This window comes from Meles meles, chromosome 5 (genome assembly GCF_922984935.1).
Source record: "Meles meles chromosome 5, mMelMel3.1 paternal haplotype, whole genome shotgun sequence".
In the NCBI taxonomy this organism is placed as follows: domain Eukaryota; kingdom Metazoa; phylum Chordata; class Mammalia; order Carnivora; family Mustelidae; genus Meles; species Meles meles.
This window is the reverse complement of record NC_060070.1, coordinates 55,626,528-55,652,984: the sequence shown is the minus strand read 5'-3', so window position 1 is coordinate 55,652,984 and position 26,457 is coordinate 55,626,528. Positions and strand designations below refer to the sequence as shown.

General features: G+C 41.9%; 1 protein-coding gene across 1 annotated transcript in view; it reads left to right on the top strand.

Moving 5' to 3' along the window:
• UST (uronyl 2-sulfotransferase) overlaps positions 1–26,457 on the top strand; it is a 307,256-nt gene that overhangs the window by 172,799 nt on the left and 108,000 nt on the right. Inside the window, exons 3-4 of the mRNA XM_046006547.1 lie at positions 6,967–7,122; positions 18,600–18,679. Of these exons, the coding sequence (XP_045862503.1) occupies positions 6,967–7,122; positions 18,600–18,679 (236 nt within the window). The remainder of the gene's footprint in view (positions 1–6,966; positions 7,123–18,599; positions 18,680–26,457) is intronic.

Here is a 26,457-nt window from a genome sequence, read left to right as displayed (position 1 = left end):
GCTATTGTAGATATTGCTGCTATAAACATTCGGGTACACGTGCCCCTTCGGATCACTATGTTTGTATCTTTAGGGTAAATACCCAGTAGTGCAATTGCTGGGTCATAGGGTAGTTCTTTTCCAACGGCAAAGGCAAGGAAAGCAAGGGCAAAAATGAACTATTGGGATTTCATCAAGATCAAAAGCTTTTGCACAGCAAAGGAAACAGTTAACAAAACCAAAAAGACAACTGACAGAATGGGAGAAGATATTTGCAAACGACATATCAGATAAAGGGCTAGTATCCAAAATCTATAAGGAACTTAGCAAACTCAACACCCAAAGAACAAACAGTCCAATCAAGAAATGGGCAGAGGGGAGGAGTCAAGATGGCGGAGAAGTAGCAGCCTGAGACTACATCAGGTAGCAGGAGATCAGCTCGATAGCTTATCTAAACATTGCAAACACCTACAAATCCAACGGGAGAGCGAAGAGAAGAAGCACAGCAACTCTAGAAACAGAAAATCAACCACTTTCTGAAAGAACCTGTTTTTATCCCCTTCCCCCCCCCCCACAATTAGGGGTCTCTTCTGATTTGGTTACAACGCATTTTTCTGGGGTCTTTGCCACCCTTTTAGTAGTTTATTTGCTCCTTCATATCCTCTTATCTGGACAAAATGACAAGGCGGAAAAAATCACCACAAACAAAAGAACAAGAGACAGTACCGAAGGCTGGGGACCTAATCAACACAGACATTGGTAATATGTCAGATCAAGAGTTCAGAATGACGATTCTGAACATTCTAGCCGGGCTCGAAAAAGGCATGGAAGATATTAGAGAAACCCTCTCTGGAGATATTAAAGCCCTTTCTGGAGAAATTAAAGAACTAAAATCTAACCAAGTTGAAATAAAAAAAGCTATTAATGAGGTGCAATCAAAAATGGAGGCTCTCACTGCTAGGATAAATGAGGCAGAAGAAAGAATTAGTGATATAGAAGACCAAATGACAGAGAATAAAGAAGCCGAACAAAAGAGGAACAAACAGCTACTGGACCATGAAGGGAGAATTCGAGAGATAAGTGACACCATAAGACGAAACAACATTAGAATAATTGGGATTCCAGAAGAAGAAGAAACAGAGAGGGGAGCAGAAGGTCTATTGGAGAGAATCATTGGAGAGAATTTCCCTAATATGGCAAAGGGAACAAGCATCAAAATCCAGGAGATGCAGAGAACCCCCCTCAAAGTCAACAAGAATAGGTCCACACTCCGTCACCTAATAGTAAAATTTACAAGTCTTAGTGACAAAGAGAAAATCCTGAAAGCAGCCCGGGAAAAGAAGTCTGTAACATACAATGGTAAAAATATTAGATTGGCAGCAGACTTATCCACAGAGACCTGGCAGGCCAGGAAGAGCTGGCATGATATATTCAGAGCACTAAATGAGAAAAACATGCAGCCAAGAATACTTACTCTATCCAGCTAGGCTATCATTGAAAATAGAAGGAGAGATAAAAAGCTTCCAGGACAAACAAAAACTGAAAGAATTTGCAAACACCAAACCAGCTCTCCAGGAAATATTGAAAGGGGTCCTCTAAGCAAAGAGAGAGCCTAAAAGTAGTAGATCAGAAAGGTACAGAGACAATATACAGTAACAGTCACCTTACAGACTAATAATGGCACTAAATTCATATCTCTCAATAGTTACCCTGAATGTTAATGGGCTAAATGCCCCAATCAAAAGACACAGGGTATCAGAATGGATAAAAAAACAAAACCCATCAGTATGTTGCCTACAAGAAACTCATTTTAGACGCAAAGACACCTCCAGATTTAAAGTGAGGGGGTGGAAAACAATTTACCATGCTAATGGGCATCAGAAGAAAGCTGGGGTGGCAATCCTTATATCAGATCAATTAGATTTTAAGCCAAAGACTATAATAAGAGATGAGGAAGGACACTATATCCTACTCAAAGGGTCTGTCCAACAAGAAGATCTAACAATTTTAAATATCTATGCCCCTAACGTGGGAGCAGCCAACTATATCAACCAATTAATAACAAAATCAAAGAAACACATCAATAATAATACAATAATAGTAGGGGACTTGAACACTCCCCTCACTGAAATGGACAGATCATCCAAGCCAAAGATCAACAAGGAAATAAAGGCCTTAAATGACACACTGGACCAGATGGACATCACAGATATATTCAGAACATTTCATCCCAAAACAACAGAATACACATTCTTCTCTAGTGCACATGGAACCTTCTCCAGAATAGATCACATCCTGGGTCACAAATCGGGTCTCAACTGGTATCAAAAGATTAGGATCATTCCCTGCATATTTTCAGACCACAATGCTCTGAAGCTAGAACTCAATCACAAGAGGAAAGCTGGAAAGAACCCAAATACATGGAGACTAAACAGCATCCTTCTAAAGAATGAATGGGTTAACCAGGAAATTAAAGAAGAATTGAAAAAATTCATGGAAACAAATGATAATGAAAACACAACAGTTCAAAATCTGTGGGACACAGCAAAGGCAGTCCTGAGAGGAAAATATATAGCGGTACAAGCCTTTCTCAAGAAACAAGAAAGGTCTCAAGTACACAACCTAACCCTACACGTAAAGGAGCTGGAGAAAGAACAAGAAAGAAACCCTAAACCCAGCAGGAGAAGAGAAATCATAAAGATCAGAGCAGAAATCAATGAAATAGAAACCAAAAAAAAAAAATAGAAAAAATCAATGAAACTAGGAGCTGGTTCTTTGAAAGAATCAATAAGATTGATAAACCCCTGGCCAGACTCATCAAAAAGAAAAGAGAAAGGACCCAAATCAATAAAATCATGAATGAAAGAGGAGAGATCACAACTAACACCAAAGAAATACAGACAATTATAAGAACATACTATGAGCAACTCTACGCCAACAAATTGGACAATCTGGAAGAAATGGATGCATTCCTAGAGACATATAAACTACCACAACTGAACCAGGAAGAAATAGAAAACCTGAACAGGCCCATAACCAGTAAGGAGATTGAAACAGTCATCAAAAATCTCCAAACAAACAAAAGCCCAGGGCCAGACGGCTTCCCAGGGGAATTCTACCAAACATTTAAAGAAGAACTAATTCCTATTCTCCTGAAACTGTTCCAAAAAATAGAAATGGAAGGAAAACTCCCAAACTCATTTTAGGAGGCCAGCATCACCTTGATCCCAAAACCAGACAAGGATCCCACCAAAAAAGAGAACTACAGACCAATATCCTTGATGAACACAGACGCAAAAATTCTCGCCAAAATACTAGCCAATAGGATTCAACAGTACATTAAAAGGATTATTCACCACGATCAAGTGGGATTTATTCCAGGGCTGCAGGGTTGGTTCAACATCTGCAAATCAATCAATGTGATAGAACACATTAATAAAAGAAAGAACAAGAACCATATGATACTCTCAATAGATGCTGAAAAAGCATTTGACAAAGTACAACATCCCTTCCTGATCAAAACTCTTCAAAGTGTAGGGATAGAGGGCACATACCTCAATATTATCAGAGCCATCTATGAAAAACCCACCGCAAGTATCATTCTCAATGGAGAAAAACTGAAAGCTTTTCCGCTAAGGTCAGGAACATGGCAGGGATGTCCATTATCACCACTGCTATTCAACATAGTACTAGAAGTCCTAGCCTCAGCAATCAGACAACAAAAGGAAATTAAAGGCATCCAAATTGGCAAAGAAGAAGTCAAACTATCACTCTTCGCAGATGATATGATACTATATGTGGAAAACCCAAAAGACTCCACTCCAAAACTGCTAGAACTTGTACAGGAATTCAGTAAAGTGTCAGGATATAAAATCAATGCACAGAAATCAGTTGCATTTCTGTACACCAACAACAAGACAGAAAAAAGAGAAATTAAGGAGTCAATCCCATTTACAATTGCACCCAAAACTATACGATACCTAGGAATAAACCTAACCAAAGAGGCTAAGAATCTATACGCAGAAAACTATAAAGTACTCATGAAAGAAATTGAGGAAGACACAAAGAAATGGAAAAATGTTCCATGCTCCTGGATTGGAAGAATAAATATTGTGAAAATGTCTATGCTACCTAAAGCAATCTACACATTTAATGCAATCCCTATCAAAATACCATCCATTTTTTTCAAAGAAATGGAACAAATAATCCTAAAATTTATATGGAACCAGAAAAGACCTCGAATAGCCAAAGGAATATTGAAAAAGAAAGCCAAAGTTGGTGGCATCACAATTCCAGACTTCAAGCTCTATTACAAAGCTGTCATCATCAAGACAGAATGGTACTGGCACAAAAACAGACACATAGATCAGTGGAACAGAATAGAGAGCCCAGAAATCGACCCTCAACTCTATGGTCAACTAATCTTCAACAAAGCAGGAAAGAATGTCCAGTGGAAAAAAGACAGCCTCTTCAATAAATGGTGCTGGGAAAATTGGACAGCCACATGCAGAAAAATGAAATTGGACCACTTCCTTACACCACACACGAAAATAGACTCCAAATGGATGAAGGACCTCAATGTGAGAAAGGAATCCATCAAAATCCTTGAGGAGTATGCAGGCAGCAACCTCTTCGACCTCAGCCGTAGCAACATCTTCCTAGGAACAACGGCAAAGGCAAGGGAAGCAAGGGCAAAAATGAACTATTGGGATTTCATCAAGATCAAAAGCTTTTGCACAGCAAAGGAAACAGTTAACAAAACCAAAAGACAACTGACAGAATGGGAGAAGATATTTGCAAACGACTTATCAGACAAAGGTCTAGTATCCAAAATCTATAAGGAACTTAGCAAACTCAACACCCAAAGAACAAACAATCCAATCAAGAAATGGGCAGAGGACATGAACAGACATTTCTGCAAAGAAGACATCCAGATGGCCAACAGACACATGAAAAAGTGCTCCACGTCACTCGGCATCAGGGAAATACAAATCAAAACCACAATGAGATATCACCTCACACCAGTCAGAATGGCTAAAATTAACAAGTCAGGAAATGACAGATGCTGGCGAGGATGTGGAGAAAGGGGAACCCTCCTCCACTGTTGGTGGGAATGCAAGCTGGTGCAACCACTCTGGAAAACAGCATGGAGATTCCTCAAAATGTTGAAAATAGAACTACCCTATGACCCAGCAATTGCACTACTGGGTATTTACCCTAAAGATACAAACATAGTGATCCGAAGGGGCACGTGTACCTGAATGTTTATAGCAGCAATGTCTACAATAGCCAAACTATGGAAAGAACCTAGATGTCCATCAACAGATGAATGGATAAAGAAGATGTGGTATATATACACAATGGAATACTATGCAGCCATCAAAAGAAATGAAATCTTGCCATTTACGACGACGTGGATGGAACTAGAGCGTATCATGCTTAGTGAAATATGTCAATTGGAGAAAGACAACTATCATATGATCTCCCTGATATGAGGACATGGAGAAGCAACATGGGGGGTTAGGGGGATAGGAGAAGAATAAATGAAACAAGATGGGATTGGGAGGGAGACAAACCATAAATGACTCTTAATCTCACAAAACAAACTGGGGGTTGCTCGGGGGAGGTGGGATTGGGAGAGGGGGAGGGGGTTATGGACATCGGGGAGGGTATGTGCTATCGTGAGTGCTGTGAAGTATGTAAACCTGGCGATTCACAGACCTGTACCCCTGGGGATAAAAATACATTATATGTTTATTAAAAAAAAAAATTTGGAAGGGGAGGTGAACCATAAGAGACTATGGACTCTGAAAAACAACCTGAGGGTTTTGAAGGGTCAGGGGTGGGAGTTTGGGGGAACAGGTGGTGGGTAATGGGGAGGGCACGTTTTGCATGGAGCACTGGGTATTGTGCAAAAACAATGAATACTGTTACGCTGAAAAAATAAATAAAATGGGGGAAAAAAAAAGAAAAAAAAAAGAAATGGGCAGAGGACATGAACAGACATTTCTGCAAAGAAGACATCCAGATGGCCAACAGACACATGAAAAAGTGCTCCACGTCACTCGGCATCAGGGAAATACAAATCAAAACCACAATGAGATATCACCTCACACCAGTCAGAATGGCTAAAATTAACAAGTCAGGAAATGACAGATGCTGGCGAGGATACGGAGAAAGGGGAACCCTCCTCCACTGTTGGTGGGAATGCAAGCTGGTGCAACCACTATGGAAAACAGCATGGAGGTTCCTCAAAATGTAGTTACTGGATTTTTTCATGACCACTCTACAAATTAAGTTCTAATAAAGCATAATATAACTTGCAAAGGCATATTGTCATCAAAGCACATATTTGTATATTTTGTTCCTAAGAAGAAATAAAAGAGGCTTCCTAGTTAGTCTTTTTTTTTTTACCAGTTTTAAGTATTTTACCAGTTTTAAGTATCAGGTAAAATTAAATTTTACCAGTTTTAAGTATCAGGGCATAAAGAGAGATAATGAGTCTAAGATTTCTCTCAAGTTATATTATCAAAGTAAAACATGAGTTCATTGCTTCCATTTTCCCATTGACTTGACAAGGACCCTTCTCATTTAGACTGATTAGACATTTGTTGTTCTGAAGTTGAGGGAAGAATCCTAGTTGCTCTAACCCAAAGTCTCATTTTTTTTCATTTTATTTTATTTCTTTTCAGTGTTCCAGAATTCATTGTTTATGCACAACACCCAGTGCTCCATGCAATATGTGCCCTCCTTAATACCCATCACCAGGCTCACCCAATCCCCCACCCCATGGTCCATATATACAATACAATATCCATCAGAAAGGGTAAAAACCCAACTTTTGTATCAACATGGACGGGACTGGAGGAGATTATGCTGAGTGAAATAAGTCAAGCAGAGAGAGTCAAGTATCATATGGTTTCACTTACTTGTGGAGCATAAGGAATAACACCAAAATTTCATATTTGCTCTCTCATTCTTTCCCAGGTGCTACCTTTCCCCAGCCAGGTGGTGTACAACAGAGTAGGCAAGTGTGGGAGTCGTACTGTGGTCTTGCTTCTGAGAATCTTGTCGGAAAAGCACGGATTCAATTTGGTCACGTCAGACATTCACAACAAAACCAGGCTTACTAAAAATGAACAAGTAAGTTGTCTTTGCCCGTGATTCAATGTACTTCTGTGTCAATTCATTTGTGTAATTAGTGGGTGTCTTATAAGACATCCTTCAAACACCTAACAAATGAATACCAGAGTTGCTACATCATACTGTATTTTTGCCAGAGTGTAGAAGGAAATTTAAGCTAAAGGATCTGAAGGAAGTCTTTAGATAGGAAGTTTCCCTGAAGGGATACTTCTGTTAAGTTGGATGAAGAATGGTGTACACTTATCACTGTCTACTTAGCTGAAATTAGCAAGGCATGATTCTCAAATAATTACACCACTGAGCTACAAATTACACTGACATCCTGACAACAAAAATAACAAAACAATTTTCATATTTCTTTTTCTGCTTTTTTCCACAATTGCCGTAAGTTTTTATGGTTATATTAAAGAGAAAATTCTCTTTGGGCCAGGAATCTGATTGAGTGATAGAGGAGCATGAACTTCTTGCTATGAGTGAGCTCAGGGGATCTTGAACTTGCAAAGTAGCACTTGGGATATTCAGTGGAAGCCAAAGAATTACATTTCCCAGGAAGAAGTCTGCCTCGATGTGGCTGAGTCATACCAGTGGGCATGCTGGCAGAAGATTAGGGGTGCTGTAGTCTGCGGGGAGGCTATAAAGACAGGTTTTACTCTGTAGCTTCTACAAAAGCAGGGTAAACAAGTCTCCATTGAGGTGGCTTGCTCATGTCCAAAAGTTAGGCCCAAGGCTCTCACAGTCATTTTACAAGGTCAGTTTTGTTATTGGTCTTAACAAGTTGCTTTTGTCCCCTTAGATTAGAATGGATAGCTACCAGCATAACTCCGAGTTCTTCAGAAAATAGAACCAATAAGATGAAGATAGATAGATAGATAGATAGATAGATAGATAGATAGATGATAGATAAAAAGGGAGTTATTATGAGGAGTTGGCTCATACAATAATGGAGGCCAGTAAGTCCCACAATCTGCCATCAACCACCTGGAGACCCAAGAAAGCCATTGGTGTCATTCAGTCTTAGTCCAAATATGAAGGCTTGAGACCCAAGAGAGTCAATGATGTAAATCCCAATGCAAGGACAGAGGAAGATAAGATGTGATAGCCCAGTTTACTCAGTGAGGCAGAAAAAAAGGGGAGAATTCCTTCTTCCTCTTCATATGTTTCTATTCAGTACTTCAAGGGAGTTGATGATGCCCTCCCACACTGGGCAGAGTGGTCTGCTTTACTAAATCCACTGATTCAAAGGCTAATTTCATCTGGAAATTCCCTCCCAGACACACCCAGAAATATTACTTAATCTGGGCATCCCCTGGCCACTCAAGCTGACATATAAAATTAACCATCACTCTACCCAATGAGTAAAGAAATTTCGGGAATAAACAAGACACATGGTTTACTATGAAATTAAAGCCATAATTATGGAAATTTTTACCCATGCCCACTTCTTTCTGACATAATTCCCACTTTTGAGGCATTCAAAACCTCCCAAACACAAGGCATCTTGTTATCAATTTACAGTAGCCTGTCTTTCTTTTTTATCTTGGGGGATGGTAGGACTCTCTTAAGAGAGTAACACAACTAGTCATATTCGCCGTAAAGCCGGTATGTTCAGTGTCTCCCAGGGCAGAGATCCAAAATCCCCTTCCTTTGAAAACTTCCATTAAAGGGTCTCTGAGCATCAAGTTTGAACAGTCATTTCCAGTCAGCAAAAAAAATTTTGAGATCAGCTCTTACAGGTTGTGTGGTAGGCTCTCTAGAAAAATGACACTTGGTGACATTTAAGGACATCACCATTTATGAATAACTTGAAAAGGACTACGTTCTCTTTCATTTCCTTAGCTTACTGAATAGCTCATCTTATCATGCTGGTTATGCCCTTGTCACTGCCGGAAAGAAAGTGACTAAACAATTAGCCTATGTTATCGCAATTTTATTATAATTATTAAATTTGCTTTTCCTTGGGGTCTAGGTCGTTGGGCTGTGTGTCAGGTTATATTTAAATATTCCTACATGTGGAAAGCATGCCCACTTCTCAGATGTCTCATAAGACAATGCAGGTTGATTTTAGTGCCCACTGCTGAAAGGGCACAAACAAACCAGAGAGAAGGGACGAAGGTCACCACAGTGTGAGATACTGCGATGTTCAGGAATGCCCTAGAAGAGAAAGGACAAAATGTGGTGTTTAAACTGGGGCTTTGCATCTACTTTGTTTCCTATGAGAAGCAAATGTGAGAAAGTAAAATACAGTTGTCACTGTCAAGAGAAGCATGTTAGATTTTAAAATAATAATTTACTAATGGTATATACATTGTTAAATCCAGAAGGGGTTAAAGACAGAGTCATCCTCCTCCTCTGAAAGAGAGGTTAGCTCTCATCTGTTTGGAATGATTGGCTTGTCTGGAAGCCAGGGAACAGACTAGACAATCTTTTAAGGTTCTTTCCAGCCCTGTGATTCCATGATATATTTATACAACTTCTAGCAATATCTGTGTATGGTGTAGCTGAAACACTTCTGATTCCTGTGGTCAGTGTGACCTAGAATGTATAGCATTACTTCATGATTCCAGATTCCTATTAAATTATAAGGCGAGTCTTTAAAACTGCAGGCAATGATAAGGTAGGAAAAAACAAACATTTTGGCTGTGACAGCAAATGTCGCGAGTGACAGCTGCGTCTCTGCGTCTAGCTGACTGGTGGGACATGCAGGGACAAGAAACTCAAGAATGCTATACACATCCCTTGTGCTCAAATTACGGAGTGCATTAAACAAGCGGGGGGGAAATATTATTTTAACCTAGTATATTCAAGAAATAATTTGCAGTAAGAATAGTTCTTCTGCTTGGTAATTTATTAAAGGAAAAAGGAAGATGTGATTTTGGAGATGAGTTACCATTTTACAGTCAGTGGTTCTCAACCTTTTAAGTCAGGGAGCTCTGATGACATGTTCCTATGGAAACACTGTTCCCCACAGCTAATGACAATCCCACTTCAGGTGCTGCATGAGTTAAACAGGCCCTTGTGGGCTGGCCCGGTCTCTCTCCACCATGTAGAACATTTCTTTTATGAGAAAATGTGTTCCAAGTTCCCAACGACTGACTTACAAATGAACTTTAGAATAGTATCCACTCATAAGACTGGAATTATCTATATCATTCTATTCATACACAAAGGTACTTCTCGGGGCCAGAGTCAAATGTGTGCATACATTTCTCCCTAGAGGATAGCTGTCATTAGACAAACACACACACACATACACACACACACACAGAATACTAAGTTTAACTAAGTCTATTTAATGGAATAAGACACTAAAGGGATTATTAAAAAGGAAAGGGAGACCGAAGACACCTAATGTTACAATACCTATAAAAATCCCATTACATGTGCCCTTATAGAAACAGAAAGACCACTGAAGTTTATATTTTTAAAATTTTACCTCAACAAAAGAGTGTGGACACTTGCTGCTGGCCAAATGCTGGACCTTTCCGGGATATAAGTTGCAAGCCCATGAACACATCATCTCATGTATACTCTGAAGCCAGATTTCAGTGTCTTGGGCTGCCTTAGATAATCTCTTAGAAAATCAGAAAATGGAGATGATATACAATATGAAAGCTAGGGAACTGTTTTTCCAGAAGACATGAGTGTGATCGCCAAAAGACTCATAACCATCTTTGTTAATGGTCTGATGCTATTTCAGATCATGGCTCTGAGTGCAGTGAAGGTCAAAGTGCACCACAGGCACATCACGGATATAAAGGATTCAAAATTATTTCATTGTTGTGGGAGAGGGGCAAAAACTGTTAGCACAGGAACCAAAGAGATCGAGAAAGGAAATAATTTTACTATTTTTATTTATGTCAGAGCTACTGAGAATCACAGATTGGAAACGGTACCTCCCACAGGCTCATTATTTTACTTCATTACTTCATGTCATTCTTGTGGACCAAAAGTTATACCAGTGAGTGGGTACAAGTCTTAATTTTATGGATGGGAAAATCAAGGCAACCAGATTAAGTCACTTTCCAAATATAATCTAATAGAACATCTGTGCTGCTTGGACTTGAACCTAGGTTTTCTTAAATCCAAAGCCATTCTCCTGATGCAGTGACTTTCCATTCTGGCAGCAGCGCAGTATCTGCAGCAGAGTCTTTTGAAACATATAGTTGCAATGGCCCTTCTCCTGGAGATTCTGGGGTAGAGGCCAGAAAACTTTGTAATTTTTGTTTTTAATGAAATGTCAAAAAGGGTTAGGAATCCTGTCAAAACTATCATATCAGCATTTCCTTAAGTGTGTTCCTAAAAATCTTAATCCTCTAAGATATTTTTAAAGAAAATACTACAGGGGGTGGGGGACACCTGGGTGGCTCAGTCGTTAAGCATCTGACTTCGGCTCAGGTCATGATCCCAGGGTTCTGGGCTCAAGCCTGCATTGGGTTCCCTGCTTGGCGGGAAGCCTGCTTCTCCCTCCTCCACTCCCCCTGCTTGTGTTCCCTCTCTCACTGTGTCTCCCTCTGTCAAATAAATAAATAAAATCTTTTTTTTTTAAAGGAAGAAAATACCATGGTTTAAGTAAATGTAAGGGAATGGTACCCCTAGCTCCCCCTTGGGAAAATTTATACCAATTGTTCACATTTTAAGGACTAAGAATTCTTTCAATTAAAACCCAAATTAACAATCAGTGAACTGGCTGTCCCTTAGAGTTTTGTGGTCTTAGTTGGCCAGGGCAGGCTTCCTGAGAGCTCGTGGCTGTCACAGGAATCCCACAGAGCTCCCACTCCTAGCTTGAAAAATGCTGCGCCAGCCTCTTCTGTCGCTTCTGCCCATCATGCCAGGAAAGTCTCCTCTTTCACTATAAACTGCACATCTGCTTTGACTGTCTTCAACAGCTATTCAAATGATCCAAACCTTGAAAAGTATTCAAAGGGTGGAAGAGACAGAGACCCTGTGCCCCTGCACTCTGAGCTGCTTCCGTCTCTAGATCAAAACCAGAATTGCTTCACCATTGTTGGAAACTTCCCTTTGCCTTGCCTGACCGTGACAACGTAGCATGGCAGCACCAAAAAGGAAAACTCACCTGCAGAGACCATGTTGGAACTGAAGATAATCTGGAGGCCATGGGGACCTCTCCCAGGTGTCCACAACAGGGGCATCTGGCCTCTGTTTGCTAGCAAAGGTTCAGTTGCTCCTTTCCAGAGCCGGTCTTGCTAAGGTGTCTTCATTCATTTTGGTGAATATTTATTGAGGACTTACTAATCATGCTGTAGATTGAGCCCCAGAGAGCACACTAGATGTTTGTGCACCTTGTTTCTAATCATTCCATTGACATTATTAGGAAGGTAATACCACCCCATTTCATGGGAAGGAGCAAGTGTTCAAGAAGAATAGAGGAGAATGAGACTTGAAAGGGAACTGGGGTCAAATCCTTGAGAGCTCTGAACGCTAGGTTGAGAAGGTAGAACTTTATTCAGTGGGCGGTAGGAAGCCATTAAGTTATTCTTAATCATGACAAGCATCAAAATCTTCTTGGGAGCTTTTTCATAATGCATGTTTCCTGGTCCTACTACAAAATACTGAGTTAGACTCTTAAGGGTAGACTCTTAAGGGTAGACCCCTGGTATTTGTATCTTGGAGTGGGGGGCAGAAAGTACCCAGAGGTCTTCATGCACAATTCTAGTGAAGAATCATTGCATAAAAGGCTCTAATTATTAGAAAGTTGTCATTTTATTAAAGTGAACACTCCACTAAGCAAGAAAAATTCCTTTTTCAACCTCTGAAGACATCATGTCTCCGTAAGAACCTGCACATTTCTCCCAGGAATGTTTCCCTTGCTTGAGACCTGTCTGGAAAAGTCTCTGCAGAATGACCCTCAGAGTTTCCTGACTTTGTAGAAGTAGCGACAGTGTCCACAGGCATCAGAGTTGCTCCAGCCAGGCCTTGGAATCAAACCAACAAGATTAACAGACAATCTATCGCCAGGTCCCAGGACGGATGAGTTTACTCATCTCTGCAAACCAGGTCTTATCTCCGATTCCCGTAGACAAAAAGTGAGCCCGCTAAATGGAACAGCCGTAGAAAGAAAAGGTAAAATGGGGAAGAAGGAGCAAGGCCCGAAAAAATAAAATGTGTTCTCTCCTTCCAATTGTAGCAGCAAGATTGGTTTTCTAGGCTGTTCAGACCCAGCCTCTTTGCCTTGTTCGTGTCATTGCTCCCCCTGGTGGACTCAGTCTTCATTGCAGGCATGTGTTGCCCTGAGCTCAAGGTAGAAAGACCATCCTGCCCAGAGCTAGAAAGGCTTCCCCTGAGGCAGAAGGAAGAGGGGAAGGAAACCAGAGCCTAGAGACATCCTCCCAGTCTCTGAGGTTAAATGGCCACAGAGTTCTCATCTGAGCTACTCCATACTTGGCTTTGATGTGTTAAAAAAACATGTCTTTTCTTTCATTGAGATGTTTTGCAAAATTATAGGGGCTCTAGTTGCTCACAAGGGATGGGAGAATTCAGACCACAGTGGGGTCAGGACTCTTGTCAATTACAGTTCACAAGCATTTTCTAAAGATGTTGGGAGTAAAGTCTTTACTAGCTGTGCTTGTAGAACTGCAGAGAAAGGTTTTCAGCTCTACCATCCCAGCCAGTTAGATGGAAAACAAAAGATGAAAAGTCCCTTCCTAACAGATCCTCTGCATTATAAATTCTATTTGAGGCTTACCTTTAAAAAAAAAAAAAACTCAATTCACTTTCATTCTCAGATGCACTTTTGCCTACTTCTTTCTTTTTGCTAACTTCTTCCTTTAGATACATTCCATTACACTTTTTTTCCTGTCTTTTTAAACTCATTCCTCTTCCTATTAAATAAAATACACTGTTTTCCCACCTAGAACTTTAAAAAATATATATATTCTTTCTGATATTTTAATGCTTTCATAGTTTATTATTTTTACTGCTTTTCCACCTGCTATAACTTTCTCTCCATTTTTCAGCACATCACATGAAAGGTAGAAAACTTATATTCCCATAAACTGTCTTTAGTCTCTGGAGTTATTTTGCTAACCAACCTCTTCCTTCCATTTTTAAGAGGTTATGTACAGATCAAAAAACACTGGGGATGGTGAGGAGATTGTAGCTTGGCTATAGAGTGCAGGATTTCTGGAGTCAGACTTGGGTTTGAATCCTGACTCCACCTTTCCTACCAGTAAGACCTTAAGAAATCTCCGTAGCCTTTCTGTGCCTCAGTTTCTTAATCTGTAAAGTGTAGACAACAATACTTAACTTGTGGAGTCGTTTGAGGATGAATGACAGCATGTGAAGAAAGAGCTTCTGGGTCCAGTGTGTAGCCCAGAAACCACTTGGGAAGTGATTGTGTAGCATTGCTGTGTCTTAGATGTTGTCACACCAGGGTGGTGAATGGACAGGTCTGTCCCAGAGAGGCTAACTTCATTGACTGAAGGAGAATTCTATCCTCCAGTGAACATTTCTTGACTCCAAAGAAGTCTTTCTGAGGGGGGTGTCTTCACTCCATAATTCACTCCACGTTATCAGGTATGTGTTCTGAGCTAGGTTTTCTGGAGAAATACTTAGAGCCCAGCCTTGACCCTTAGGGACCTTATAGTCTGGTTCAAAGCTGGTGCACAAACTCAACTATGATGTAACATAAAAAGTGTACATTCTAGAAGACCCTAAGTACTCTGGGAGACCAAAGAAGACAACAGGATTTCAAGCCAAAGACATTCAAAACCTAATCTCTTTGGCCTCACTTCTGCAATGAGACTAGCTCCCACCCAGTGTTCCCTGTCCCCATGAGTAGGCACCAGCCTGTGTTCGGAACCCACCATGGCTCTGGGAAGCTCACTCCCCCACTCCCGCTCCTTCTCTTCTGCCACCGTCTGGCAATGGGGCTGAGAAGATCTTCCCTCTTTAGCGTCCGCTGAACCTCCCCATCTGTCTTCAGTGACACCTGTAGTTCTCAAACCTCAGTCTCTTAGAATCCCCTGGAGGGCTTGTTAAAACACAGACTGATGGGCCCCACTCCCAGATCTTCTTCTAATTCCCTGGGTTGTGGTGAGACCTGAGAATCTGCATTTCTAACAGGCTGCTACCCAAGTTGTTACTGATGCTGCTGGTCTGGGGTCCAGGAATCACATTTTAGTTCATGGCCCTATCATGTCCGAGAGGGATTATTGCCCCCACCTTCCTACCTTAACTGTCTGTCTCTAATCCTTCCCTTCTTCTTTTTCTTCTTCACATTCTCCACCCTGATCTCAGATCTGGAAGGGAAAAAAAAGAAAAAGAAAAGCCCCTTTTGACTCTTTTGACTGTGGATTGCCCATAGCATAAATGTCAAAATTCCTCATGTGACCTCCAGGGCCCTCAAGGACCCAGCTCCTACCTTCCTCTCTAGTCGTGTCTGCTGCCTGACAGATCCCATACCTAACCTCTAGCACACAGAACTCCTGGCAGTTTTTAATATCCAGGTCATTTCGGGTTTTGTCTTTTGCATGTCCTGTGGGGCCCTTTCTTCATGTGGTCACCACGGGTCCTTGCAGACCCCTCAGGAATGCCTCCTTGGGGGAACACTGCCTCTCCATCTGTGGGCAGAGATACATGCCTCACCCCAAGACCTTGAGCTTTCTGGGGGCAAGAGCCAAATCTTTTATCTCTGTAGCCACAACCCCAAGCAATACGTTGCCTGGTGCACAGAGTTGGAAATCAATGGATATCAAGTGAAAGGAGATCCAGGAAGTCTGCTTTGAAAGAGGCAGGCATTTTAGAGAGATGGAAAGATGGTTAGGATTTGGTCATGCAGAGAAAAGAGGAAGGTCATTCCAGAAGAGGAAGCTTGGGCCTCCGCTTGTATACAGTGTGAGGAAGAAACAAAGAGAGGGCTGGTTTGGCCAGCCTGTTGAGGGTGAGAGTAAAAGTGCACTCAACATGAGTCAGCAAGTGATTAAGTACAAAAGTCAGGAAAGACCCAGATCAAATGTGAAAATATGGGTAGTACCATTAACCAGGACCATAGTCTTCAGAGATGGAGTATGTCAGATGAGGACTAAAGATGGATGAAGACCAAGAGTGTGGTTGGCACCATTGTGGATTTGGGGACACCATTAGGACATACTCCAGTGTCAGGCCTTCCTGTGCCTTCCCCTCACCTTATTTCTGTTTTGATCTCCAGGACATAGTAGGTGCTCAGTAAATGCTGAACGAATGAACAGTGGATGAATGTAGGCACTGGAATACATAACAAGGGCCAGCAGCGATCCTGCATGAGCCAAGGAAGAGGACAGGTGGGCAGGTGGTTACTGAGAGGATTTGAGGTAGCACCATGTTGACCCATGATGCCACCCATGTGGATAAGACTTGGGCAAGAGGAAAGGCAAACTGCTGGCAATGGGGAAAGCCAGGATGGAAATCTGGGGAAGGGCAGCAGCGGCAAGGAGACCACTGCCTGCCCTGAGACCTGGGGAAAATCTTAGTATTTTTGAAGATAATCAAAGGACACATTGACCAAAATGCCTTTGATCTGGGCTAGTGGTACTTGGTACATGGCTTCACTACTTGTGTGCAGGGACTGATGGTATGAGAACTGGATATACTCTCCAACTTCACTGTACTAATGCAATAAACATGAGCATTAGTACTTTCCTTCTGTTTAAAGGTACGTCGAGAAAGAGTTATGCACTGTCACTGCTAATCCATTTCTCCCTGCGAAACAGACAGCTTTATGACTATTATGACACTGTTCGCCAAATCTAACCACTACTGTTCTTCCATTCAATTTAACCCATTGACATGTGTTTAGAGAATGTAATATAATGTTGAAAGTGTGAAAGAAACCGTTTTTCTTCTGACCTGTTCCTGCAGCCTTCCTGTACAATACCAGGGGGCCTTCTCACATGACTCGTGTGTGGGCAGAGACATAGCTGAATAAAAATAATCTAGTGATTAAAGCATTAAGTGGTCTTTATATTAACCTACACACAGTAAGGAGTTCCATTTCTAAGCAGACATCTCAGGTATCTTGGGTTGGGCTTCCAAGGCTGTAATTGTATTTGGTAGCTCCATCAAAAATGAAAATTTGCACCTGTACTGATTCACAGACCTGTACCCCCGGGGCTAATAATACATTATATGTTTATAAAAAAATTTTTTAAAAATTAAAATTTGCAGTGTGACCAACCAGGGAGTTCTCTTATCGAAAACAAGCACTGGGACATTGGGGGGGGGGGGGCGGTACATAGAAGATAAACAGCAGATAAAGAGGCAAGATTCAGTTTCCTTTTATGCTGTGGCTGGGGGACAGGCAGACCATTCTTTACCCCTGCCTGCCACTGGTGAACAGAGCTCAAGGTTATGAACTGCAAGTCATTGACTTTTAAAATTCAATTTCATTTCTTTAAACAGTCATTGGGAGCATGAATATCGAATTAAAGGCTTTAGACACTGAGGTCCTAGTCTGACAATCTGTAATGCAGGAACGAGTTGGAGTTCATTCATTCAACAGATATTTACTGAGCATTTCTGTATTGTCAGCGAGATGTGAGGGAGCAAGGCAGAGCCGGGTTTTCCGTCCTCAATTTCCAGTCTCTGATTTTATCGTCACTGATGCTGCTATGGCTAACACGTGAACGACTGCCTTTGCTTCCAGTTTTCTAGTTCCTAAGAGATGCTGTACTTCTGAGGCCCATCCAGAGTAGCAGTTTTCAATGTGCTCTTCAAAAATTCCACTGTGTGTCAGTATCGATGGAGCCAACTAGAAACTCTAAGGAAAGTGGAATTCAGGAAGTCAGGGAGAGCTAAGAATGCTTGGAATTTCTAACAGATTTTGCTAAACATTTTCCGTATCATGACATGTTCCAGGAAACCATAAACCTTGGTTTATACATAAACTCCTCTTTGCCTTGCTGATAATTCCAAATAAATACTTCAGATGACCACCCACAAGAACCCCAAGAAGTTTTGGGCATTTCTGTGTTCCCTATTAAAATATGTGCTTTGTGCATTTTTGTGATCAAAGGGGAAAAATCATGAGGTGTTGCCTTCTTTTTATTCCTCCTGTAAAATTCTCCAGAACCAGTTTCAAATATTTCTGTAGATCTCCATAATATCATTACAGAAATGTAAAATAATGTTTGACCTCTTGTCTTGATCTGACTTTTAGAAGAGGGGAATAAAGACTTTTTTTTTTTAACCTGCATTTCAGTACAACCAGATGCTGAATTTTCCAGTTAAAATGACTTAACCTGTCACGTTGTTTTCATGGTAGCAATCAACTAAATTAAATACAGGACTGTAAATCTGGATAGCAGCTTTATTCAGCAAGAAGCCTACTGTACAGTTCATAGATGCTAGCACCAAACACAGCTGTACTGGCCCTGGTCCAGGAGGTAATAGAAAGGATAAAGGAGTAGGGAACATAACCTTTAGCTTAATATAGTTTGGTAAATTAGATCCTATATATGCTAATTTTGTACTTTTTTTAATAGATGGAACTGATTAAAAATATAAGTACTGCCGAACAGCCCTATTTATTCACTCGACATGTTCATTTCCTCAACTTCTCAAGGTAAGATATTTTCCAGCCTAATGGTTCTTTCATTTCTTTTTAGTACTTAAACTCCTTCTAATGCACAATTATTTTAAAATCTACCTTCATCTTCAAGGTAGCGTAATTACCCCTGAAAAGCCTTTTTAATCCATTGATTTTTGCCATGGAGGGATCTAAATTTGAAATATTTGGACAGAAGTTTCATTTCTCTCTAGAATACTAATCTTAAATCTTTTGAAAACTTGAAACAATTTTAATGCAAAGCCATTGGACCTGATAGTTCCATTTTAAAGAAAAAAATTTGGTACGTATTGAAACAAATAAACTGAGAGTAAGAGATGGGTATTTTAACAGAACTATTTCCTTGTACATGTCTATACAATTTGAACCCACACAGGACTGTGGGAATAACTTAGCTGTGAGGTCACATGTTTTATAGGATCCAGATGCTAGGACTGGCCTCTCTGCCTACCTGTTTAATACTCCATTTGATCATTCTAAATCTTGCATGTTTGATGCTGATGGGGTATTTTAGAACTCTGTTTTTTTCTTCAGCTGCAGGGGCCTTCTGATCATAATACAAATCTTCAAACTTAGGGTTTTAGTCTCTTGCTCTGTTAAGTCGCAAACTTCCAGTTCTGGGCTTCTTTTCTTCCTTTAAGCCGTGGTGCTCTTGTCAGTACCCGCCAGGGGCAGATCTGCTGACCAGCCCAGGACCCCTGGGCCTCCCTTATCCTCCATCTGACAGGTGCCTCCCTTACTGCTACAGTTCCCCTGGGGGAAAATAGGACCTCACAAGTCTGCAGGAGAGCAGCAGAGGTCTCACTAGCTAATGCTGGCCTAATGCCCCCCTGCCCTCAGGGCCAGTCACCCAGGGAGGCTGGTGCTTAGGGAAAGGCAGGGCGCTGCCTGAGTGCTCTGCTCCTGAATTCATACCAGAGCTGCTCGGAGTTGGCACAGCTGCCCAGCCCCAGGATGCCTAACTGTCTAGGGGCTGGGAGGAGGTTTGAGCCTTCAAAGGACTGCCCCTGCTGTGCATCAGGCCCTGTGCAAATCAAGTGTAAAGAGAGTGAGATTCAGCAGAGCGAGTCATGGAGCAGTGAACTGAAGGGGCCGCTTTATTTTTAAAAGCAATTTCCCCACCTCCCTGGTAACCAGCATTCCCTTGGATGGTGAATAAACACATAGGAAACGCACAGCTGATCCTCAGTGACCCGGTAGACTAAGTGGGTTTCCAACCACATTGTCTGGGGTATGCACCTTGCCTCTCACTTCCAGTCGGCCAAGAACACATAATTAGATGTAACTAGACAACAACATCTTGTTAGCTAGCGGTTTCAGGCATTGCGTGTTATGACTTGCAGAGAGCAAAGCACGGCCCCCTGACCCTTGCTTTTCTCGTGAGCTTTCTTCAGCTTCACCCCAGACATCCTCTAACTTCATGATTTAACTGTTCTTGCTTTGTGGGTCACATTTTTACAACCCAAACAAATTGCAACACAACGAATTTTAGTAACTGACTCAGAACAGTTTAAAACGCTAATGACAAGCCAAAGCCAGTCCCTTCATTGGGTCAGCAGAGCTGAGCACAGCGTGGCCACCAGACCTGGTCATGGCCTCCACTGTTAAACACATGTCCAAGAGTTGTTTAATTTTGATTGATTTAATCATGAAAAAAATTGATAAGTATCTTTGAGTAGACACCACATCTGCAGAAAACAGTGTTGGAGAGGCTGCCAGGACCTCTGGGCATGAGACCTTCCCACTGACCATGGCTTTGGGCTAGCAATTTCACCTCTGGGCAGGGAGGGGATGTCTCTTTTTCCCCATCTATAAAATAGGGACAGTTCCTCCCCACTCCTACCTTGTGGGGATGCTCCAACACACAAAAGAAGGAAAGCCCTTCAACTTCCTTCAGGGAAGTATATTACATATAGGCAAGGTGGAATTTATTTTTTAAGGGGAAATAATTTTATTTGAAATAAAACAAGTCCAGATATATATTGACCACTATGCACACTTAAAAGAATGTGAACCAACATAGATCATTCTGAATAAATTATAGTAATTTATACTTGAGCAAAATTGAAACATATCTTCCTATTTTCCTTATGAAGGAGATTGTTGTAAGTAGTCTTTCCTCTGATATATTCCAATAATCTTACTCTCCTATTAGTTTTCAGCTGGGATGACTGCATCATTTTTTTTTTCCATCTGGGTTATGCGTCCATTTGATCGTGTATGAGTGATGATACTCATTTCTATGTCTCTGACAACTGCTTAGCCCTATGGAAAAATTACCTTTGTAGTTTCTAGTTGCAGAGGTCTGTGAAGTTCTCTGCCACTTCCTAAAGACAACCTGCACAATGCTGCTGAGTGGCATTCAGGAGCATTTCTGCAAAAGCCTCATTCGGAGCCTACAGCTGAGTTCCTGTCCCTGGGTAGCATCACAGCATCTCCATGACCTTGAGAGCAGGGCCCAGCTCCTTCTGATTTCTCCTTCCTTCATTCCATCTTGTTCAATGAACACACTTTGGTATTGAGGACCCTCTGTCTCCTATATGCTCCTCCAAGACTGGGGCTTCCCCAGTGAACTAGAAATGTTTTCCTTGGAGGCACCTGGGTGGATTAGTTGGTTAAGTGTCTGCCTTCAGCTCAGGCCATGATCCCAGGGTCCTGGGATGGAACCTCACATCAGGCTCCCTACTTAGTGGGGTGCCTGCTGCTCCCTCTGCTTATGCATTCTCTCTCTCTCTCTCTGTCTTAAATAAATAATATCTTTTAAAAAAAAAGTTTTCTTTGCTTTTGGGGAAGTGTACACCCTCCTTCCATTAAAGAAGAATGGCAACAATGTGTGATGTCTTTAGAAGAAAGGGTCACAGCGTGCCCCCGAGGGGAGGTGGGAGAAAGTGTGGAAGGACATTCTAGAACAGGAGCCATTGCTGCTGGGATATGAGGGACAGGCCAGCTTTAGCCAAAGGGGAAGGGCATTGGTGGCACAGGGCCCAGCATGAGCTAAAGCCAGAGAAAGAGAGGGACCGAAAGGAATCGGTAGATAGGAGCCCAGCGGTGGGCAGAGCAGAAAAGGATGACAGTTAAGAGTTTTAAGCCAGGGGTGGAGGGGTGAACTGGCCTGAACATCTCTCTCCTTCAAAAAGCTCATGCTACCTGTGGGAGCACTCTTACCCTCTCCTGCCACCCCATAAACACGAGGCTCTGGCTTCAGGTAGGGGACCTCCACAAGCACGAACAAAATGGGAAATTGAACCTTACTACTTTACAAGACCATGTTAATCCCACTGAATATGGGAAGTTAAAACACCAGCTTTTCTTTTTCCAGAGAACAGCTTTAAGGGAAATGTTTTAGGTATAAATGGCAAACTGGGTATGTAAAGAAAGCCCCCAGTACACAATTCACAGAAAAACCACCAGGTCGGAATGGGTTGAGAGCTTTCACATGCTTTTAAAAAAAAGAAGTTCTAGGGGCACCTGGGTGGCTCAGTGGGTTAAAGCCTCTGCCTTCGGCTCAGGTCATGATCTCAGGGTCCTGGGATCAAGCCCTGCATTGAGCTCCCTGCTCTGTGGGGAACCTGCTTCCTCCTCTCTCTCTGCCTGCCTCTCTGCCTACTTGTTATCTCTGTCTGTCAAATAAATAAATAAAATCTTTAGAAAAAAAATAAAATTAAGATTAAAACATTTAAAAAATAAAAAGGAGTTCTATATTTTAAATTATAAGGCAAAGAGATAATTAAGCTACTCTTAAGAAACCTACCCTGATTATTGCTAGCAGCCATATATATGGTGGGCTTGATTCAAATAATGAGGTTATTAAGAGAAGACTTAACACTGTAACTTAATATTCTTTGTTGACATTTGATTTCTAATCTTCCTTACATTCTTAATGTGCAGCAAAATTCTTGCTAGTGAGCAGAACATAGGAAAGAAGGCCTCACCTCCCTTCCCACAGCCTGTGCCCATAACTGTTCTGAACTTCTGAAGCGTGCAGCCTTATACCAAAATGAATTGCCCTTTATTTCTTTTTTTTCCATTAAGTATGTTCGGCATTCTTATCTTGAAATATAGACCCTGTGAGCAATGCAAAATGCTATCCCGTGAGCTCTTGGCGTTTAGGTAGTAAACTGGCTTCATTTACTCATCATCCAGACATCTTGCTCTATTCCTTCTTTTCCCTAATTTTAGACCTGGAAGGACCATTTCACCGTATCCAGATTTAGCAATTCCACCACAGAAAACAAGAGCGAAAAAGACCAAACCAGTGTTTTCGTGTTTGTTTCAGGGAAGTCTTCCTTCCAGGGGAGAGGAGCAGCTCCGAAGCCAGTAGAAATTTCAGGCGGGTTGGGATTCGCGAGGGTTAACACGAGACTGCTCTTTTCACATGGCTTTTGAACTGCTTAAAACCTTGAGCTAGACAAACACTTTCCAATTGAACCATCTGGAGAATTGAGTCAGAATGACCACGGCCTAAAAGATGCTACTCTTTGTTGTGATGTTTTAAGAGGATTTTCAATATTTGTGTACTCTGGTTTCCTGTGTCCGCTCCCAGAGCTAACCAAGAGAATTACAACTTCTGAAAAAGTTCAGCCTCAGCATCGACGAAATCTCTTTAGGGGTGTCCCAGATCCGCACACTGCAAAGACTGTGACAGTTCAATTTACCTTCCCCTCACCCCCACTTTTTGTTTGTTCGCTAAGTGTTTTGTGGGGGAGAAGAGGCAGTAACCTTCCAGCCTGGAGCCCCCCTCAACCCCCACCTGGTGTCTCTCAGGGTAGACCTGGGAAGGGCTGGGTCAGAGCACTGCGCTGTCAAAGTAGTCCACGCGCATTACAGGACAGATCAGTGCGCTCAGTAATTTCCAGCTACAGTCTCAGCGCCCTCTTTCCACCGCAGGCAACGTTTCTCGTTTCTGATTATGACTCCCTGCTCTTCTTCATTTATCTGCTCGTGGTGGCTCCAACACCCACAAGAACTCGCAGAAGCAAAACATTTAAAAATAAATCACTTGAGAAGCAGACAGGATGCGATGGGCGGGGGGGGGAGGCGTTTGGGACACTTTCAAGGCCTTCCCTTAAGGCGAGGCCGTCATCACTGGCACGAACAGAGGCTGCCTTCTGAGGACACTGTTTAACAAAACAAATCCAATCTTACGGATTCCATAATTCAACTGGCTTTCCACATCTTACTTCTGAATGTTGACTTGACATTCTCATTAGCAAAGCTATCCGCTTTAACCCTGTGCCCTGCCAGTCTTTGTAATGGTGACAGAAGTCTCCACCTTTGAAGAGGGCATCAAGCTAGGGACTGATATCAGTGGTTGGACACTCTCTCTCCCTCCGTAAGCATAGCCCAGAAGTTTGATTTTATGCTATTTAAACACTGCTGGACCAGTCTTGAGAAGTGGCACTTTCTCCCTCACTTTCCTCTTTCCCTGAGCCAATGCTGTTGCTCAGTGGACACATAAACCCACCTGCTTTGGGAGCCTGTTGAAGATTAGTGTCATCTGGACTTTTCCCTGAGCGCTCCTCACTGCTCACCACTGGAGACCTCCCCCCTTATGGAGTCATCTCGTCTCCCAGCAGGAGGCCTAACCCCAGGGTCCCCCTGCCCCTCCCTTCCTGCCATTTGTCCCCACTTTCCATCAGTATATGCTTCTACCTTTCTTCCCTAAGGACATGCCACAGAGCAGAGGAAGCTCAGTGTCTTCTGCTTCTGTTTTGGGGGGAGGGGGGGCCTATCCCCAGGCGTCCAAGAACCCAAGTGCCCACTGTCTTGGGTTGTGAGGATGGGAGGATGGGGGGCACTTCCAACCCACTCCAGCAAAGGACCAGTAAATAAGCATTCCTCCCTTCTTCGTTCTGCAGGCAGCTCCTCACCCTGCTCCCCAAACATCCTTTTCCAGGATGGCTTTTCTCTCACTTCAAAATGTTTCCTCCTGGACACCTGGGCGGCTCAGTGGGTTAAGCCTTTGCCTTCAGGTCAGGTCATGATCTCAGGGTCCTGGGATCGAGTTCCATGTCAGGCTCTCTGCTCAGCGGAGAGCCTGCTTCCTCCTCTCTCTCTGCCAGCCTCTCTGCCTACTCGTGATCTCTTTGTCAAATAAATAAATAAAATCTTTAAAAAAAAAAGTCTCCTCGTTCACTGACAGGGATCAAAGCTGGCCTCTAACCACGGGGTACTTGTCATGTTTTAATGTAGGTAACAGCACAAGGATAACCTCTACTTTTAGGCCAGAGGTGAAAAGAAGATATACTTTCAGTAAAGTGAAAATTGCCAGGGGCCAAGAGGAGGGAAATATAAGCTTGGGTTTAGGATGATGAGAAAGTTCTGGGGATGGATAGAGATGAGGGTTGCCCAACAGTGTCAACATACTTAATACCACTGAATTGTACACTTAAAGATTTTGTGTTGTGTATATTTTGCCATAATTTTGAAAAAGACATACTTTCAAAAAAAAAAAAGTGTTTCCACCTCTAGAAAAATGTACTATAATGGGAGGACAAAACAGTCTTCCCCTGTTCCTTCCCTGGAATAATTTTGATCATAAGTCTTCTTGTTTACTATATGCAGTAATATACTAGACAGACTGTCATCACCATTTGATGGAAGTATACCTAAAATTCTTACCCACATGCTTTACATAACTATTGGAGAAAGGGCTAATGTTGTATGGAGCAGATATGGAAGAAAATCCTCGGAATGAGATATTTAGGAACGCACAAGAGAAAATGAGAACCATGTTGTTATTATTCCAGGATGTAAGAGAATGACATCCTGCTTTGGCTCTCCATCTTCTCATTAAAAAACAAAAATAGAAAGAATATGATAAGTGTGCAAAGGGTCCTAAGGAGAGCCACAGGGGTAATTACAGAGTTGATAAATTGGATGTATGAACAAATGTTAAAGAAATTGGAACAAGGTGGTAGGTATTAGGGAGGGCACTGGAGCACTGGGTGTGGTGCAAAAACAATGAATACTGTTACGCTGAAAAGAAATTAAAAAAAAAGAAATTGGAAATACCTGCTATTTTAGGATGACTTAAAAGACAGTTTCAAATAGTAGCTGTTGTGGTGACCAGAGGACAAGAGTGTATGTTGTTAAGAGAAAATATGGCCTGACTCCCGGGCTCCAGTGTGTAGGCACAGCACAGAATCTAGCCTCAACTTGGTCAGCACAATTGTCTAGAGTTCCATAAAGACCAAATTAGAAGTACAGATTTAAAAAGGAAAGGAAGTTAAGTCTGAAGACGACTGTTGAAGGAATTTTCAAGAAGAAACACACACAAAAGAATTTAAAGGAATTAAAATTGTAGCTGAAAAGTTGTATAAAAAAGTTAAAAGTTATATAAAGTTATATAAAAAAAGTTAAAAGTTGTATAAAATGAAAACATGAAGAGAAACCAATTCTTTACGTTGAGTGGATCAAACAAAAGGAAATGCGCATAAAGGAAGATTAGGAATTTTGGCTGCGTGACCAAAGACTGCTCAACTATCAGGTTGGCTAATAGGATTGGGCTTCACCTGGAGGCTCTGGAAACATTCTCTTCAGAGTTGAGAACAGAAGGCAGAGCATTATGCTGTGTGAGATGGGACGGTCGGGGGGGAGGGGGGGTCAGGGGGCACCGGCGGAGGTGGTGGGGAGGCATTCACTCTCCAGCATACAAGCAACAGCAGTAGGTTCAGGTAATCGAGAGACCTTCTAAGGGTGACCAGAATTTCTGACTGGAATGAAAAAGTGTGGAAGGAGGAGAAACCGACGTTGAGAGAGGGCGGGATGAGGGA